The 15,408-nt window shown below is 46.6% G+C and overlaps 1 protein-coding gene across 1 annotated transcript in view; it reads left to right on the forward strand.

Annotated features, from left to right (window-relative positions):
- Positions 1 to 4,809: 4,809 nt before the first annotated feature.
- The window catches only part of LOC306776286 (capping protein, Arp2/3 and myosin-I linker protein 3-like), a gene marked incomplete at its 5' end in the record, with an annotated part of 31,463 nt that continues 20,864 nt past the window's right edge, over positions 4,810 to 15,408 (forward strand). The window contains 10 exons of the mRNA XM_079266929.1: positions 4,810 to 4,867; positions 8,163 to 8,257; positions 13,284 to 13,334; positions 13,437 to 13,496; positions 14,101 to 14,222; positions 14,325 to 14,419; positions 14,636 to 14,706; positions 14,850 to 14,923; positions 14,991 to 15,066; positions 15,263 to 15,351. Of these exons, the coding sequence (XP_079123055.1) occupies positions 4,810 to 4,867; positions 8,163 to 8,257; positions 13,284 to 13,334; positions 13,437 to 13,496; positions 14,101 to 14,222; positions 14,325 to 14,419; positions 14,636 to 14,706; positions 14,850 to 14,923; positions 14,991 to 15,066; positions 15,263 to 15,351 (791 nt within the window). The remainder of the gene's footprint in view (positions 4,868 to 8,162; positions 8,258 to 13,283; positions 13,335 to 13,436; positions 13,497 to 14,100; positions 14,223 to 14,324; positions 14,420 to 14,635; positions 14,707 to 14,849; positions 14,924 to 14,990; positions 15,067 to 15,262; positions 15,352 to 15,408) is intronic.

A 15,408-nucleotide genomic window follows, 5' to 3' on the forward strand; every position in this document is an offset into this window, starting at 1 on the left:
TACACGATTGTCACAAAGCCTGTGCGAAAGTTACCCGTCAGCTCCGTGGCTGTTGCGAGGGAGCCGTAGGTCGGGGTCATTAGAAAATTCGCCCATTCTCTTTTTGTCGCGTAGACCATTGTTCCTTTCATTCCTTCGAGGTCGTGCAGCCATATTTCTGGAACATCATAATTTGTTTGACCGACCTCTGGAGCATAGGCTTTTCTTCCGTCTTTGGTGGTCATGGGCCCGTAACGATCGTCTCGGGGGAATTTCAGCGAAGCCGTGCACACTGAAACTAGGGGCAGCGCGTTCTTCTTGCCTTTTCTGCTTCCTATTCTCAGGTCGGTCATTCCTCCCGGAGCATCGTATTCGATGGAGGTCAGGCTTGGCGCTGTTTCTTCTTCGTCTGAACTTACATCTGCGGCTTCTTCCTGCGCCTCTCGTTCTGGTTCTGCTGACGGCGAGGCCGGCTGAACTGGTTCTGGCGTTCTCTGTGGAGTCCTCGGACTCTCCCTGGTCCCGGCGGGACCTTCGAACCTTATCATGGGCGCTTCTCCTCCTCCGGAGTAGCGCATTCTCTGCATGCCGACGGACTCTGCTGGGCTGGGGAACCCTCGTGGAGGTTTGGTTGGCACGGGGGTTTCCTCTTCTGTCTGCACCGCTACTGTCCGGGGAGAGGGGATTGGAGTTCTTCTTTCCTTTTGTGGTTTTTCCTGGCTTGAGCTGACCTGTGGACGTCGCTCCTCCCGTCCTGAGGGACCGGGTGTTGATTCCTCGTAGCTCCTCTGCTCGGTCCTGGTTTCTCTCTTCAATCTTACTGATTGCGGGAGCCGTGGCAGAACTGCTTTCGCAACTGGGGCGTTCTCGTCCTTGTATTCCGGCGGTCCTGCCCTCCAGTTGTTTGGCCCCTCCGTTTTGAAGAGGGGTCTCAGTATTCTCTCTTTTCTCTCTTGGTATTGGGCCACCGAGGTGACTATCACCAACTCGCGGATTTTGTTCCACCCGTGAGGAGCGTTCATCAGGAGGTGCAGAATCCTCATTGCCGCTTCTTCTGCTACCTCCCATGGTAGGTTGCCGGACCTGGCGCCGTCGTTACATATAACGACTCTTTTGAAGGACAATTCACTTGCTCGGGTGACACCTTTTTCTAATGCCTCCTCTATGCTGTCCCGATAGGCGTCTTGATCTTCGCCATCCTCATATCCTTCGATCGGTACGTGTAGCACCGCATAATGTCTTGATTCTCCGCCGCTCGTAACCACCACCTCCTCCTGTCTTTGTCTGCATCCCGGGAGGCGCACCTCAAGTTCTTCTTTGTAGAGGCTGCCTGCCTCTCTTACCAGATTCTTTCTGAACCGGGAGATATGAGGCTTTAGATGTGAGTTGGTTAAGACAACCAGTCCATGGCTGTCTATGTCCCAAGGCTCTCCGAAGTGGTTATATGCGGTTAACCCGGTCTGGTTTGCATATTTTTTGGTCCCCTCGGGCATCTTTTTCAACTTTTGAAGATGGTCTTCTGGGTTCGGGGAGTGAACATGTCTGGTCTTACCCCTAGCTTTCTGGGGCCGCCTCGGCTCTGGGCCGTTGTAGTCCCGCAGGACCTTTTTTACTGCCGCGGCAGCGGGAGTCCCGGATTGCATGGAGGGCGGGAGCAGTTGGTACTCGGCGCTCCTATCCAGCGTTGAGTCGTCCCTCGGTTCGTCCTCCTCTGAGATCTCCCCGTTGCTGCCGCTATCCTGTTTGTCCCCTATGTCGGATTCCGAGGACACCCCCGTGGAGGAGTCCGTGTGCACCGAGGTCCCTTGGATGCTGAGCTGATCTTCGTGGGGAGCCGTGTGGTAACTTGGTTGTCCGGCTATCCATGCCGCTATGGCTTCTCGCTCTTTTTCACTTTCTCTGTAGCGGGGGGTGGCCTTTACATTCTTCTGTATAGTCACTGCCCCCGCTACAATTTCTGCGGCCAGCATCTTTACGACTGAGTCGTAGTCTTTTGACGGGCTGATTACGGTGACTATTTTTCCTTTTATGACTTTCATCACTTCCAGCCACCAACGTAGCCATTCTGTTATCTTCGGTTTGCTTTTCGGCGGTCCTTCACACTCTACTACTGCCACCACCAGTCCCGACTCAAGGGCAAGGGGAGCAAGATAACCCCCCTTATCTTTGCAAATTACTTTTACTTTTTCCCCCACCTTCGCCGTATCTGCTTCTTCATGCAGCTCGGTCAGGTGTTGTTGAACAGATTTGTCCCAGGTGTCCCATCCTCTGCCATTCAGGATGATCTGATGTTGGACTTCGCTTCTGCGTTGGGCCCCTGGATACGGCATCGGTGTCGGTACTCCCGATGTCGCTCCTTTTGGTCCAGCGTCGTCCTTCTGCTGGTCCGGGCTGTCGTCTACTGCCTGGTCCGGGGTCGATGGCGCTGGCACGTCCTGCTGAGTCGTCTCCGTCTGCGGGCTGCCTCCGTCGCCGTCGGGTCCTCTCTGCTGTCCGGTGGCGCTTCCTCCATCAGGGCCGTTGGCTCGTACCGCTGGGTCGCCTCCGCCGCCATCGGATCCTCCGGGCGATGCTTCCATCTTGGACTTTGTCTTTGTTGTCTCGAGTCGCCTTCCTCCCAAAGCCTCTCGTCGCGCGTTGAGGAAGGGATGGGATCAGGCTCTGGTCCCTCTACAGGTCGGGCGAGTCTGGTCGATGCTCCCCGTCGCCTGCGGATTCTCCTGTGTTGGCCTGTAAATACCACACACAGCTTCGATTCGTGGATGTCTTCGCAATCGGACTTCTTCGAGGCTTGGGCAGCTTTGCTTTCTACCACAACGCCTCACCTCAGGTCTTTTCGTTCACGAACGACAGCCTCTCTTAGCTGCCGGGGTTCTTCTTTTGGACTCAACGTACTCCTTTTCTGTCGAGCCCCACGTTGGGCGCCACGTGTTAGATCCTGGGTACTTCTGGCCCGATACGGGGCTAATTACTGACTCAGCTCTCTATTAAAAGATTCTCGAGCTGGTGTTCTGGCGAGGGAACTCGCCTGGCTCCGCTAACTGCCGTTACTCCCGACGTCTACCCTGCTTCCTCCGGTCAGAGCGCGCTCGGCCGAGAGACCAGTCCTGGCCCCGGGCGCTCACACCAGTCGCGTCGGTTATGGCAGCTTCCCTCTTATGGATCCGCGCTCTTGGTAAATGCCAGGTTAGGTTTTAACGGCTAGGATTAATTCTTGCTAAAACCGTAAGGGGTTGTTAAGTGGATTCGGTCTCTAGGATAACCTTTCAGAACTCAGTTGTTAGACATACAATAGCTTTAACTTTTTACTGTCACGAGGTACTCATTACTACTTGAGCAAATTAATGCACTTGAGGATTTCACTTTAAATGCAGATTAGATATTTATTGCAGGTTATATTTAGTTAGTTGGCAGGGGTTACAGCTACAGCTCACATAAAATGTCACTACACATGATTAGTCAATTTAATTATCTTCTTCGATTATACTCATTAGTTTTAGTCGCCGAGACGGCTCGGTTGGAGCTGGATGTCCAATGGTGCGATGAAAAAGGTTCTTTTGGAGTTGTTAGGAGCGAAGGTCAGGCCTGACCCTCGATCCTCCCGCTCCGCAACGGAGCCCGTTCAGCAGACTTCCAAACTCAGTACAAAGTCTTTCTCAGGCAGCTGCGGCTTCTCCGTTTGTCCAGATGTTAAGAGGCGAGCGGTGGGGAGAGTTAGAACCTTCGTCTTTCAATCTCAATGTCCACGAACAGAGGTCTCTTTTCCGTGAACAGAGACGAAGTCCTCAATACATCAGCTGCAGGCTTTAGTATCTTCTTCCGATGCGCTTGGTACGGCATCCGCGATGAAATCCCAGCTTTGCTCTTTGCAAGCATGTCCTTATATTCCTCATATGGGCTGTGATCAGCCCCCACCTGTTTGGTCCATTACTCATCCCCCCTCCCTCTGGAAAGGGCGTTAAGCCGAACATTGCCGGTATGACTCAACTATTGCATCAGTTTCCAGAACTTTCCTTTGACTACACCCAACATCTGGTCTTGATTACAGCAATGTCATTCTTGCCCAATACATTTCATTTCAGCTCCAACCTCACACAGCACACACAGAAACATTCATTACATTTGTTTAAATCACTTCTATGCAGTTAAACATTTGTTACACAATTGATTAGAACATTTCGTTATATTATTCATTCATGTTATCTGTTTGATTATACTTCAACTTTGAATATATGCTTTGTGCTCATAGCCTGACTCTCTCTCCCTTGAATGTGTCGACATGTTACCGAGGCAGCGCTGAGAGGTCAACTCTTCTTGACAATATATATATATATATATATATATATATATATATATAAATAATAGTGCAGTCTAATAAATAGCATCAGTCTAGTTGCTGCTTCTTGAACTGTTTGCAGCCAAACCTCCTTGAGAATTTGCCATATTTTGAGGTGTGCAAAATAAATGAAATTCATTGCTGAAGATGATTAAACCACATTGCAATTTCTAGACATTTCTATTTTTCATGTGCTCTGTGCTTTTCCACCAGGTAACTACAGCTGCCTCATTATCCCTCCGTGATCCCCGCCCTCTCTCGTCATCACTCCCTCCACCCTCCCGTCGCTCCCACATCCAGCCTCCCATCATCATCATCATCCACCGGGTTTCTTCCAGGAAGCGCGTCGGGCAGTCGGATGCTCTTCTGCTGGAATGCCAGGGAGAGAGAGCATCCTTTTTGTCCATTTCTGAGGGAGAGAGAGAGATAGACAGCGGGGAGGAGGTGGAGGAGAGGGGGAGGAGGAGGGGTGGCGATAGGAGAGAGGATCAGACATGGCTTCTAAGGAGATCACTGCCTCTGGTTTCGTGGGTGCGAGCAAGGATATCACAGGTGGGTACAGACAGACAGTTTTGGTTTAATTGCTCCGTGTTGCGGGTTAGAACCGCGGTTGCCTCCCCCTCCCCCCTCCCCCCTCCGTGTCCGCGTCCAGGCTCGGGATGCTTTTTTTTCCACAGACTGGCGACCGAACCGACGCATTGGACGGCGGGGTCCTGAGCTACACCTTCCACATCTCGTCCCGGAGCTCTCCGGGCTCGGCTTTGTCCTCCTCAGCGAGCGTGCATGTGAATCAGTTGATGTGCATGATGAATTACTTGCAGGGAAATATACCTTTTGCTGTAAATCTGTCCCTTCGGGGAGGATCAGGCAATTCAAAAAAGAATAAGAAAAACCCAGCCTTTAGGCCAGAGCGGGAAAAGGGGCGTTGTGGAGTATCTTGTGCGCTCGTGGGTCTGAGAGCGTTTTGTTCTGCACGTTTTCATTATTTTTTTGTATCAAAAACCATGATCTGAGCACGATTCCCTCTCTAAACCTGAACCCTGGAGCGTTTTATCTTTGTTTTCCCAGCAGCCTAGAACCAGCTGGAGCGCTATAGTGATTGCATGCGTGCGTGTGCGCGTGCGTGCCAAAGTGAAAGCGAGGGGGACTGGTGAAGGCACGTGTTCACTGTGCATCTTGCCAACAAACGCGCATAAGCTATGGACAAACCCCCGCGCGCAAATATGTCTGTTCCTTTTTTTTTCATATATATATATTTTTCTCAAACAACAACAAAGTCACAGCGCAGCCTCGGAAGCGAATGCACGCGCACAGACGCACGCACGCTCCTACTCATGCTCGGGGTCTGCCGCTGCGTTGATTACTCCTAATGGCTCTATTAGCCACACTGTGATGATTATTCCAGTGGAGTCCCTGCCTCCTCATTCAGTCACCTGCCTCCTCCTGCACTGGCTGACTGACAGGAGGAGGCACCGGGGGGGGGGGGGGGGGGGGGGGGGCACCGAGGCCCCACACCTGACAGACTTCAGTCCAGATCTATTCTCAGTGTTGTATCTGACTGAAAGATCAGCAGACTGGTGCCAGTATGAAAAGCATTTATGTATTTGTTGAAGTCTTGGAAAGTACGTGAACCTTTCTTCAAACATACAGATACACATTTCAACAGTAGAGGAAGAAGTACTATGATCCTTTACTTTTGTAAAAGTACGGCGTAAAAATATTGAAGGTGAGACACGACAGGCAAAAATATTGGTGTCATGCTCTGGTCAATGTTGAGATTTTGGTCTATTTACATATTTAAACATCACATTTCAGAAAACTTGTAATACAATAAATACTCGTCTTAATGTGAGCGATGAAGTGGTGAAGTTTCATGGTGAAATCTATGAGGTCATGTTGTGACTCTTCACCTGTAGAGTCTTCTTAATGTGAGTGATGAAGTGGTGAATATTCACCTGTAGTCTTCTTAATGTGAGTGATGAAGTGGTGAATATTCACCTGTAGAGTATTCTTAATGTGAGTGATGAAGTGGTGAATATTCACCTGTAGAGTCTCTTAATGTGAGTGATGAAGTGGTGAATATTCACCTGTAGTCTCTTAATGTGAGTGATGAAGTGGTGAATATTCACCTGTAGAGTCTTCTTAATGTGAGTGATGAAGTGGTGAATATTCACCTGTAGAGTATTCTTAATGTGAGTGATGAAGTGGTGAATATTCACCTGTAGAGTCTCTTAATGTGAGTGATGAAGTGGTGAATATTCACCTGTAGTCTCTTAATGTGAGTGATGAAGTGGTGAATATTCACCTGTAGAGTCTTCTTAATGTGAGTGATGAAGTGGTGAATATTCACCTGTAGAGTCTCTTAATGTGAGTGATGAAGTGGTGAATATTCACCTGTAGAGTCTCTTAATGTGAGTGATGAAGTGGTGAATATTCACCTGTAGTCTCTTAATGTGAGTGATGAAGTGGTGAATATTCACCTGTAGAGTCTTCTTAATGTGAGTGATGAAGTGGTGAATATTCACCTGTATAGTCTTCTTAATGTGAGTGATGAAGTGGTGAATATTCACCTGTATAGTCTTCTTAATGTGAGTGATGAAGTGGTGAATATTCACCTGTAGAGTCTCTTAATGTGAGTGATGAAGTGGTGAATATTCACCTGTAGAGTCTAAATGTCTGTAATGGAACTAAACGTCTCTTTAAGACGTTTCCTCTCAATGAGTTTGTTCTCAGACTCTGATGATAAATCTCCACTTCAGCAGCTCTTACATTCACCAAACTTCACTCGTTCATTCCTCTGTGTGTGCTGAAGGTTCACACAGAGAGGTTTGTTCACACATCACTCACACACTCATTTATACTACATTTATTCATACAAACATGGAGAAATGACTCCTGGATGGAACTGGATGTTTCTGCGATGGCGCGTCGTTCGCTCGCGTGTGATTAATCCATTCGGTGCAGACTTTACTTCCTGCTAAATGTCAGCCTCTTTATTGCTTCGGTGTCACATGCAGATTGAATCGCTTTTTTTGGATTATTGGATTATTTCATCATCTGAAATGCCACGACAGGTCTGTTCAAATGACAAGTCTGACGTATCCCTCAGTTATCAGATGAAGACGTGAGTACAGGCCTGTCCGCCCAAAGGTCAAAGTCATTCAGCGCATGGTTTGATTCGGACTCATTTCATTTGATCTCATCCTAAATGGCCATTCGTATTTCTGATGTTTTGAAAGATACTAATATCGGGCCGATTTTGACTCAAATAGGTAACAATGGAGCCGATCTGTTCCATACAGGCGGCAACCTCCGGTTCTGTCGAGTGAAGCTGATGTGGAAGTGTCTTAAAGCTGCATTCTCTCTAGTGTCCACCAGGGGGCGACTCCTCTGGTTGTATAGAAGTCTATGAGAAAATGACTCTACTTCTCTCTTGATTTATTACCTCAGTAAACATTGTAAACATGAGTTTATGTCTCAATCTCTAGTTTCAAGTCTTCTTCAATACAGCATGATGTTCATTTAGTACATTATGGTCCATTTAGAGTCACACAGACCATAAAGCAGGGGATGCTTTAGGGCGGGGCTACACAGTGATTGACTGGTCTCGTATGCAGCGTCTCTACGTCACTCCTCAGTCCAAATGTTGTCACTGTTCATTGGCTGCAAAAAACCCAAGATGGCGACGGCCAAAATGCTGAACTCAAGGCTTCAAAACGCCGGTCCATGGACAAATGCGTGACAGCATGTCGACTACGTCCACCTCTTATAAACAGTATATGGCACAAAAGTTTAGGAACCCCTGTTTGTGCTTATTTCGCCCACATGTTATGTTTTTCATCCACAGAAAGCATCAGGAAGATTATCGATAAATCATCCATCAAGTTCCTTCATGGAATTAAGCTCGACGCCAAAAGTGGGAAGACAGAGGACAGAATACTGGTGAGTTGCTGCTTCCTCTCTCTGATATAGAAGAACATCTCAATCCTGCAACATAAGCAGCCGATGCATTGCTCCACGTATGTGCAGTGTCTTTGATGTTAACCTCCCCACTGCAGCCTTAACGGATCTCTGCCACATCCGTGACAGCAGAGGTGGAGGCTCTCCGTGATCTAACGGTGAGGGTGAATGCCGTTTACTGACCGCCGCCCCTCTTCTGTGGCTGCCGTTTGGCAGCTTGGGGGATGAATATTGGATCGATGGTATCTGCGGAGGGGGTGGGGGGGCTGAGCTGCTCGCAGCCTTTGATTCTGGGGCGCTTTCATCACAGAATATGGGACAGAGATGTGAAATCTCGATGTGAGTGAGTGAAGCTCCGCCAGCTATCAGGGTAAAAATCTGGGCCAATCAGCACTTCTATTATGGACCAGAACGTAGACTGGACCCTGGAAGGATGCTCGTACACACACACACACACACACAGTAAGTACAGAGCAGCAATTATTGATTAAGTGCTCCTTTAAATGCAGCAACTAAACCACGTGATCCTATACAATGTCCAGGCCAACTGCAATGAAGTAGTTTTTACAGTTTAATCTCTGAACCCCAAGCAGTGTTTTGCTTCTGTCACATTTTACTCTCTGTGGCCTTGATTTTCACTACAATATACAAGTTCTGCACCTCTAAACAGAACAATCACAGCTAGAAGTAGAGAACTCAAACATGTCCTTTGTGCAGAACAACACACTTATAATGCCACAAGTCACACAAAAGAAAAAACCGCAAGTTGACTTTGATGAGTTTTTCTTACAAAAATGGAAAACAGTGGAATCTATATACATTTTTTCCAACTGCCCAGAAGTGTTACCAATGTCGGGAATAAAAATGGAGGCTCCACATATTCATTGAACTATTCATACAGCCTCTCCTCTCTGCTCTGTGTTCAGCAGCCTGCAGTTCAGTCCAAGTGTCACTGATTCTTTTGTCACGTGACTGTTGGTCTCAGTCGAGTCAATCATGGCTTCCTAGTTGTGCTGAGGAGCTCAGAATTTAATGTTTTTTACAAGATCTGTTTAAAGCAAACGGTTTATTTGGGGCGATATTTTAAATGAGAACATGAAGAATAAAATGTTTTTGATGAAACATCACAATTTTAGGCTTCGTTTCGGCTGCTTTTTCTGACTTTTTGTTTTATAGCTGCTGGCGTTGATAAACGGTGGAGTTTTCGCAATCGTTTAAAGAAAACATGCTTTTGAATCCCGTCGGTGGTTTTTGGGGTTCAGAGGGTTCAAAGACACGTTGCTTCTCCTGTAATCTAAACTTCACCTCGGCAGAGCTCCCGCTCAATAGATGCTTCAATGAATCGCTGTGTGGCGAGCGCGGGCGGTTCGGAGAGTTTCCGCATGTAGCAAACACTCTTTGATGCTCAGACTCTCTGATGTGACGTTTTAAGTCAAAGCTTCTGTTGTTGCTAGTTACATGAATTTATCTTTGCTTTTCTAACTGGTCTCCTCACCCTGAAGCCCTTTCCCACTGGACACACAAACACTAACATCTAGCTCATAGTTACAAGTATTTATCAGCCTCATCTCCGATCGCCGATGCTATGTGACGCACGTTTAAGTGAATATACAATTATGAAAAAGCAATGTGCATAATTATTTGATGTATTAACTCACAAAAACACAAATAATATGCTCTCCTCAAAGCCACCCGACTCCAGTCAGACGACAATCTCATGACCTCGCCGCTCAGCAAAACACAACTTCATTCAAGGTTGACGGAAGCAGAACAAATCTCATCAGAACCGCACTGGTTCATCTTTCCACTGTTCCAACAAACACCAACTCTGGTTTGGTCAAATTAAACCATTGATTCACAAAGTTAGATGTGAAAGGAAACATTCAATGCTCAAAGCTGCCAGACTCCATTGACAGAAACGGTCATTTTACAGCGCTGCTCAAACAACAGACGCGGTGTAGCTTGTTTACAACGTGAGCGGTTCACTTCTGCTGGTTGTGTTCACACTTCAAATCTCAATGGCTTTTTGTCGAGGGAACCATGTACGACGTTAACTTCCTGTTGAGCCCACCAAATACGTCACCCCCTTCAGGACTCTGTGTTAAAGGATTCTATCGGCTATTTTTGCGGATCTTCCTGCATATACGCACTTATTTTGATGGGAAAAGGTATCAAACAAGAAAAGGTTAGAATATTTGTCCTGCAGCAGCATAACTCCACAATGAGCATGAGGTGTGTGTGGTGTCTCTTTGATGTGGAGTCTCTCTCTGTCCTGTGATAGGCCGACATACTGGTCTTCTTAATGCACTCCTTCAGACGGTCTCCTCTCTCTCTGTCCTGCTGCATCAGCACCGTTTACTCTCAACTCCCACTTGCAACCCCCGACTCACTCCTAATGTGATACACACTGGTGTTTTTAATCAACTCCTTCAGACGATCTCCTCTCTCCTCATCTCATTTTTTTGAGTGACCACATTTTCGACACCTCACTTGCCGCGTGGGCGTACGAGGCTGTCGGTGTGCGGTTCTGACAGGCCCGTGTCAAGCTGCCAAAGAACCACTGCTCTGGCCCTAATCATCACCAAAGGTGTAAACATTTCCAAGGTTGCTGTGACTGATGTTGCACTCTCTGATCATTTCTGTGTTTTCTTTGAGAGTGCAATCTCCTTGCACACAAATGTCCAAACCAAGGTTGTGACGAAGCGTTACATCTCTGAAAACACCAGTGAACTATTTATTCAGAAGTTCTCCTCCACACCAGCCCTCTCTTGCCTCTCAGTCAATGAGCTTGTAGATGGCTTCAATTTTAAAGTTAAGAATATTATTGATGCCATTGCACCCACTAAAGTGAAGGTTGTCTCGGGTAAGCAAAGATCTCCTTGGAGAAATGCTACTTTGGTCAAAATAGAGAAACGAGAGTGTCGGAAAGCTGAGCGCAGGTGGCGAAAAACGAATCTCCAGGTTCACTGTGACATCTATAAAGAGAGACTTCGCAATTATAATTTGGAACTTAGAAATGCAAGGCAGTCATTCTTCTCTGACATCATAACCAAAAACAAGAACAATACACGCGCCTTATTTGCTACCTTATTTGCGACCTCAACCTGAACAGCTGACTAAAATGACATGTGGTGTTCCCCAAGGTTCAATACTGGGGCCTCTTCTGTTCAACATCTACATGCTTCCACTAGCTCAGATTATGGAAAACAACAAAGTGTGTTATCATAATTATGCAGACGACACACAAATCTACATAACTATGTCACCAGGGGACTATAATCCCATACAAGGGCTGGGTAACTGCATTGAACAAATCAACAACTGGATGTGCCAGAATTTTCTTCAATTAAACAAAGATAAAACAGAAGTAATTGTTTTTGGTACCAAGGATGAACAATTGAAAATCACCGCTCAGCTTCAGTCACTGATGTTAAAACCCACAAACCAAGCCAGAAATCTAGGTGTAGTTATGGATTCAGACCTCAACCTGAACAGCCATATCAAGACAATTACAAAATCAGCCTACTATCACCTGAAGAACATATCAAGGATTAGAGGACTTATGTCTCAACAGGATTTGGAAAAACTTGTCCACGCATTTATCTTCAGCAGACTGGACTACTGTAACGGTGTGTTTACAGGTCTCTGTAAAACGTCCGTCAGAAAGCTGCAGCTGATTCAGAACGCTGCAGCTCGAGTCCTCACTAAGACCAGGAGGGTGGATCACATCACCCCAGTTCTGATGTCTTTGCACTGGCTTCCTGTCCAACAAAGAATTGACTTTAAAATCCTGCTGTTGGTTTACAAAGCACTGAATGGTTTAGGGCCAAAATACATCTCTGATCTGCTGCTACCTTACGAACCATCCCGACCCCTCAGGTCGTCTGGGACCGGTCTACTTTCTGTTCCCAGAGTCAGAACTAAACATGGAGAAGCAGCGTTCAGTTTTTCTGCTCCACATATCTGGAACAAAGTCCCAGAAAGCTGCAGGTCTGCTGAGACCCTCAGCTCATTTAAATCAAGATTGAAGACCTTTCTGTTTGCTGCTGCCTTTAATTGAACCACATTCAATTAATATATTCATCAATTTCCTGCATTTCTGCATTTTACTACTGTATTTTATTTCTTACACTGTTTTTTAATTGTTTTTGAAATCTCCTTTTCTTTTGCCTTATGTTTTGATGATTTTAATGGTTTTATGTGAAGCACTTTGAATTACCTTGTTGTTGAAATGTGCTATACAAATAAACTTGCCTTGCTCTTTGTTTGCCTTGATAGAGGAGACAATTACTTATTTTTTTAGGGGGGGGGGGTTGCTAAAGAACCCCACAAAAATAAAGAAATTGCCGCTTATGAACTGGAATCAGGAGCTGAACCAGATTCATCCAACACAGCACGACACAAATGTTTCCAGAGCAAGCGGCTGCAGAAACGCTGCGCGGGCCCCATCCAGATGCACAAATGAGCTCTCCGTTAGCTTTCGGGATCGCCGGTCACGCCTAACAACTCCCATGCAACTTTGCATTGGACTTAAAGAAGTATGACGCACTTCAGAACCTTAGCGGAGGGTAGTGTAGCAGAAACAATGCTAGTTTTGTCATCGTGACGCATCACTTGAAATGTGGAGGAAAAACCGGGCGGTTCTTTCCTTTAAATTGCGATGTTAAAAATCTGGGGCATGACTGGAAACGACACACATGCACGTCTCAAATGTAATGCACGAGCCACTTTTGTGTTTGCCCTCCGCAGAAGTGATGTGATGCTGATGAAATTACCTCTCGCATTTTGCGACATGCCGTCATTTCTCAGCCTGTTTGCCAGTCTATTAATGTGAGACAACTCGTCTCTGACACAGAAAGCTTTTAGCGGGATCAATACATGAATATGGAAAGCACTCCTCACTTCCCTCTCATCATTACCATGGAAACTCCCGGGACGATTTGACAGTGCAGTGAACTTTTCCTTACTCTTGATTCAGTTTTCTATATTCTCACCCTTTTCTTTTTAGGTCCTCACAACATGGCGTCTCTACTTCTTGGCGCCAAAGATTCCCGCGAAGGTACTTGTTAACAGCTCCGTGTCTCCAGTTACAGTATGAATCTCTTCCCTCTCACAGTGCCTTCTGAAATATTAACTTTGTCGACTGTTTCTGTAACAACAGATAGAAACCACATTCAACTTCTTGGAGATTCGAGCTTTGAATTCCCACCCAGAGCACCAAGTGAGTCGTGACATAGATACTGACTTCTGCCAAAGGTTCCAAGTGTTGGTACGGTTGTATAACGGTGGTTACATCACTTTGGCCTTCAGGGGATGACAAAACGCATTCATCCAAACAGCTGCACAGACAGTCGATGCGCTCTTATTAACTTGTTCTCTGCTATTGTTGACGGTGACGGCAACAAGAAAAACGGTTTGAAAACAACTGTATGAAAACAACTGTATGAAAACAACTGTAGGAAAACAAGCGGGAGGCGAGGTCAGAATCAGGGACGTTGTGTCGTATCGTTTAATCAGATAATCTAGTAAATAATAAACAATAAGATTAATGGATACATTGTTGCAGCCCTGAAGGTAATTAATTCAGCCTTTTATTTCGTATTACTTTATTCTGAAATAGTTGCCGAAATAATCATAATTTTAATTCCATTATAATTGTCGTCTTTTTTGAACTTTCTCTTTTGGTTATTAACGGTGTAACGAAACAAACACAGTACTATATTTTAAGATACTAGAATATTCGTAAATCTGGGGAGGGTCTTCAGCCCCCCCCCCTTACCGTAATAATTTGCCCACAGTCCCTTACAGCGCCACTTTCTCTCCAGGTTATCATCGACACCGACAAGTCCAGCTACTCGCTGAGGTTCGAGTCGCGGGAACATCTCAATCATGTGGTCGGCCATATCAATTTCGCTCTGTCTCGAATATTCAACAACTCCATTTTTGCGTAAGTTCTTGAATAAATCACTTCTCCACGGAGAGGTGGATGCCTTCTTTATTTAAAAAGACCTTCAATTATCTAAAGATGAATGACTCCTTATCTTTGCAGCCCTTCCATCTGTCATTCAGACAGCGACCTCTCTGAGGGCAGCAGGAAGTATTCACCCAGCTCGGAGACGTCGGTGGAGACCCAGAGGGCCTGCGGTAAAAGAGACATTATCGTCGAATATGGGAATTAGCACACATGCATACACGGACGGGGGGGGGGGCACACTTGGCGGCCCTGAGGGGAAGTTGGCTCGCACGCTTGCACAAATGTTTTTCTGCGTTTTCTCTCCCGTTGTCGCTGCAGGAAGCAGCTGTTCACATCGTCTCATTTCGTTTTTTCTCTCCCTTTGTTTGTTTTCCCTGCTCTCTCAGGAGGCTTCTCAGAGACGTACGCCGCTCTGTGCGACTATAATGGCATCAGCTGCAAGGAGGAAGTGCAGTGGGTAAGAGCTGTGGGACTGTGCCTGTGTCACTGAGTGCTTTTGAGTGTTACGTACAGCACTGTGACCATTGAGGGCGCGGGGGGGGGGGGGGGGGGGTCATTTACTGCAGCATAACAGACTCGTGGGTTATGTTGCTCCTGTAGGACGTGGACACCATCTACCACTCCCAGGACAGCCGAGAGTTCAACCTGCTGGACTTCAGCCACCTGGAGAGCAGGTGAGGGACGGAGAGCGCCTCCGAGAAACGTACGGAGCCTCTTTAACCTCGCTTTCATCTTTTCCAGGGATTTGGCGGTGATTGTTGCGTCGATGGCGTACAACACCTGGTTCACTAAACTGTACTGCAAAGATCTGCGGATAGTAAGTATAAGTTCTGCTGTGTTACTGTTGAGTTATTATAAGATGCTTTAAGCTAAAACGGAGACCGCAGGATGAGCGCCGGGCTTTTTATGAGCAACTTTCATAGCTATAAACGGGGCACGCATCCAGTTCTCTTTAGACATCCGAGGCAGAAACGGGAGAAACATTTCATGTGAATATTTTCTTTTTCCTTCAGGGGTCAGAGGTCACTGAGCAGGTCCTGCACACGGTCAGCAAATCCTCCAGCCTGGAGGAGATCACTCTGGAGAACGCCGGGTTAAAATCGTGAGTTTTGATCCACCTGGCACCTTTCTTTTGCTTTTCATACCATCGATCTTCTAG

Source organism: Melanostigma gelatinosum (assembly GCF_949748355.1).
Source record: "Melanostigma gelatinosum genome assembly, chromosome: 4".
NCBI lineage: Eukaryota > Metazoa > Chordata > Actinopteri > Perciformes > Zoarcidae > Melanostigma > Melanostigma gelatinosum.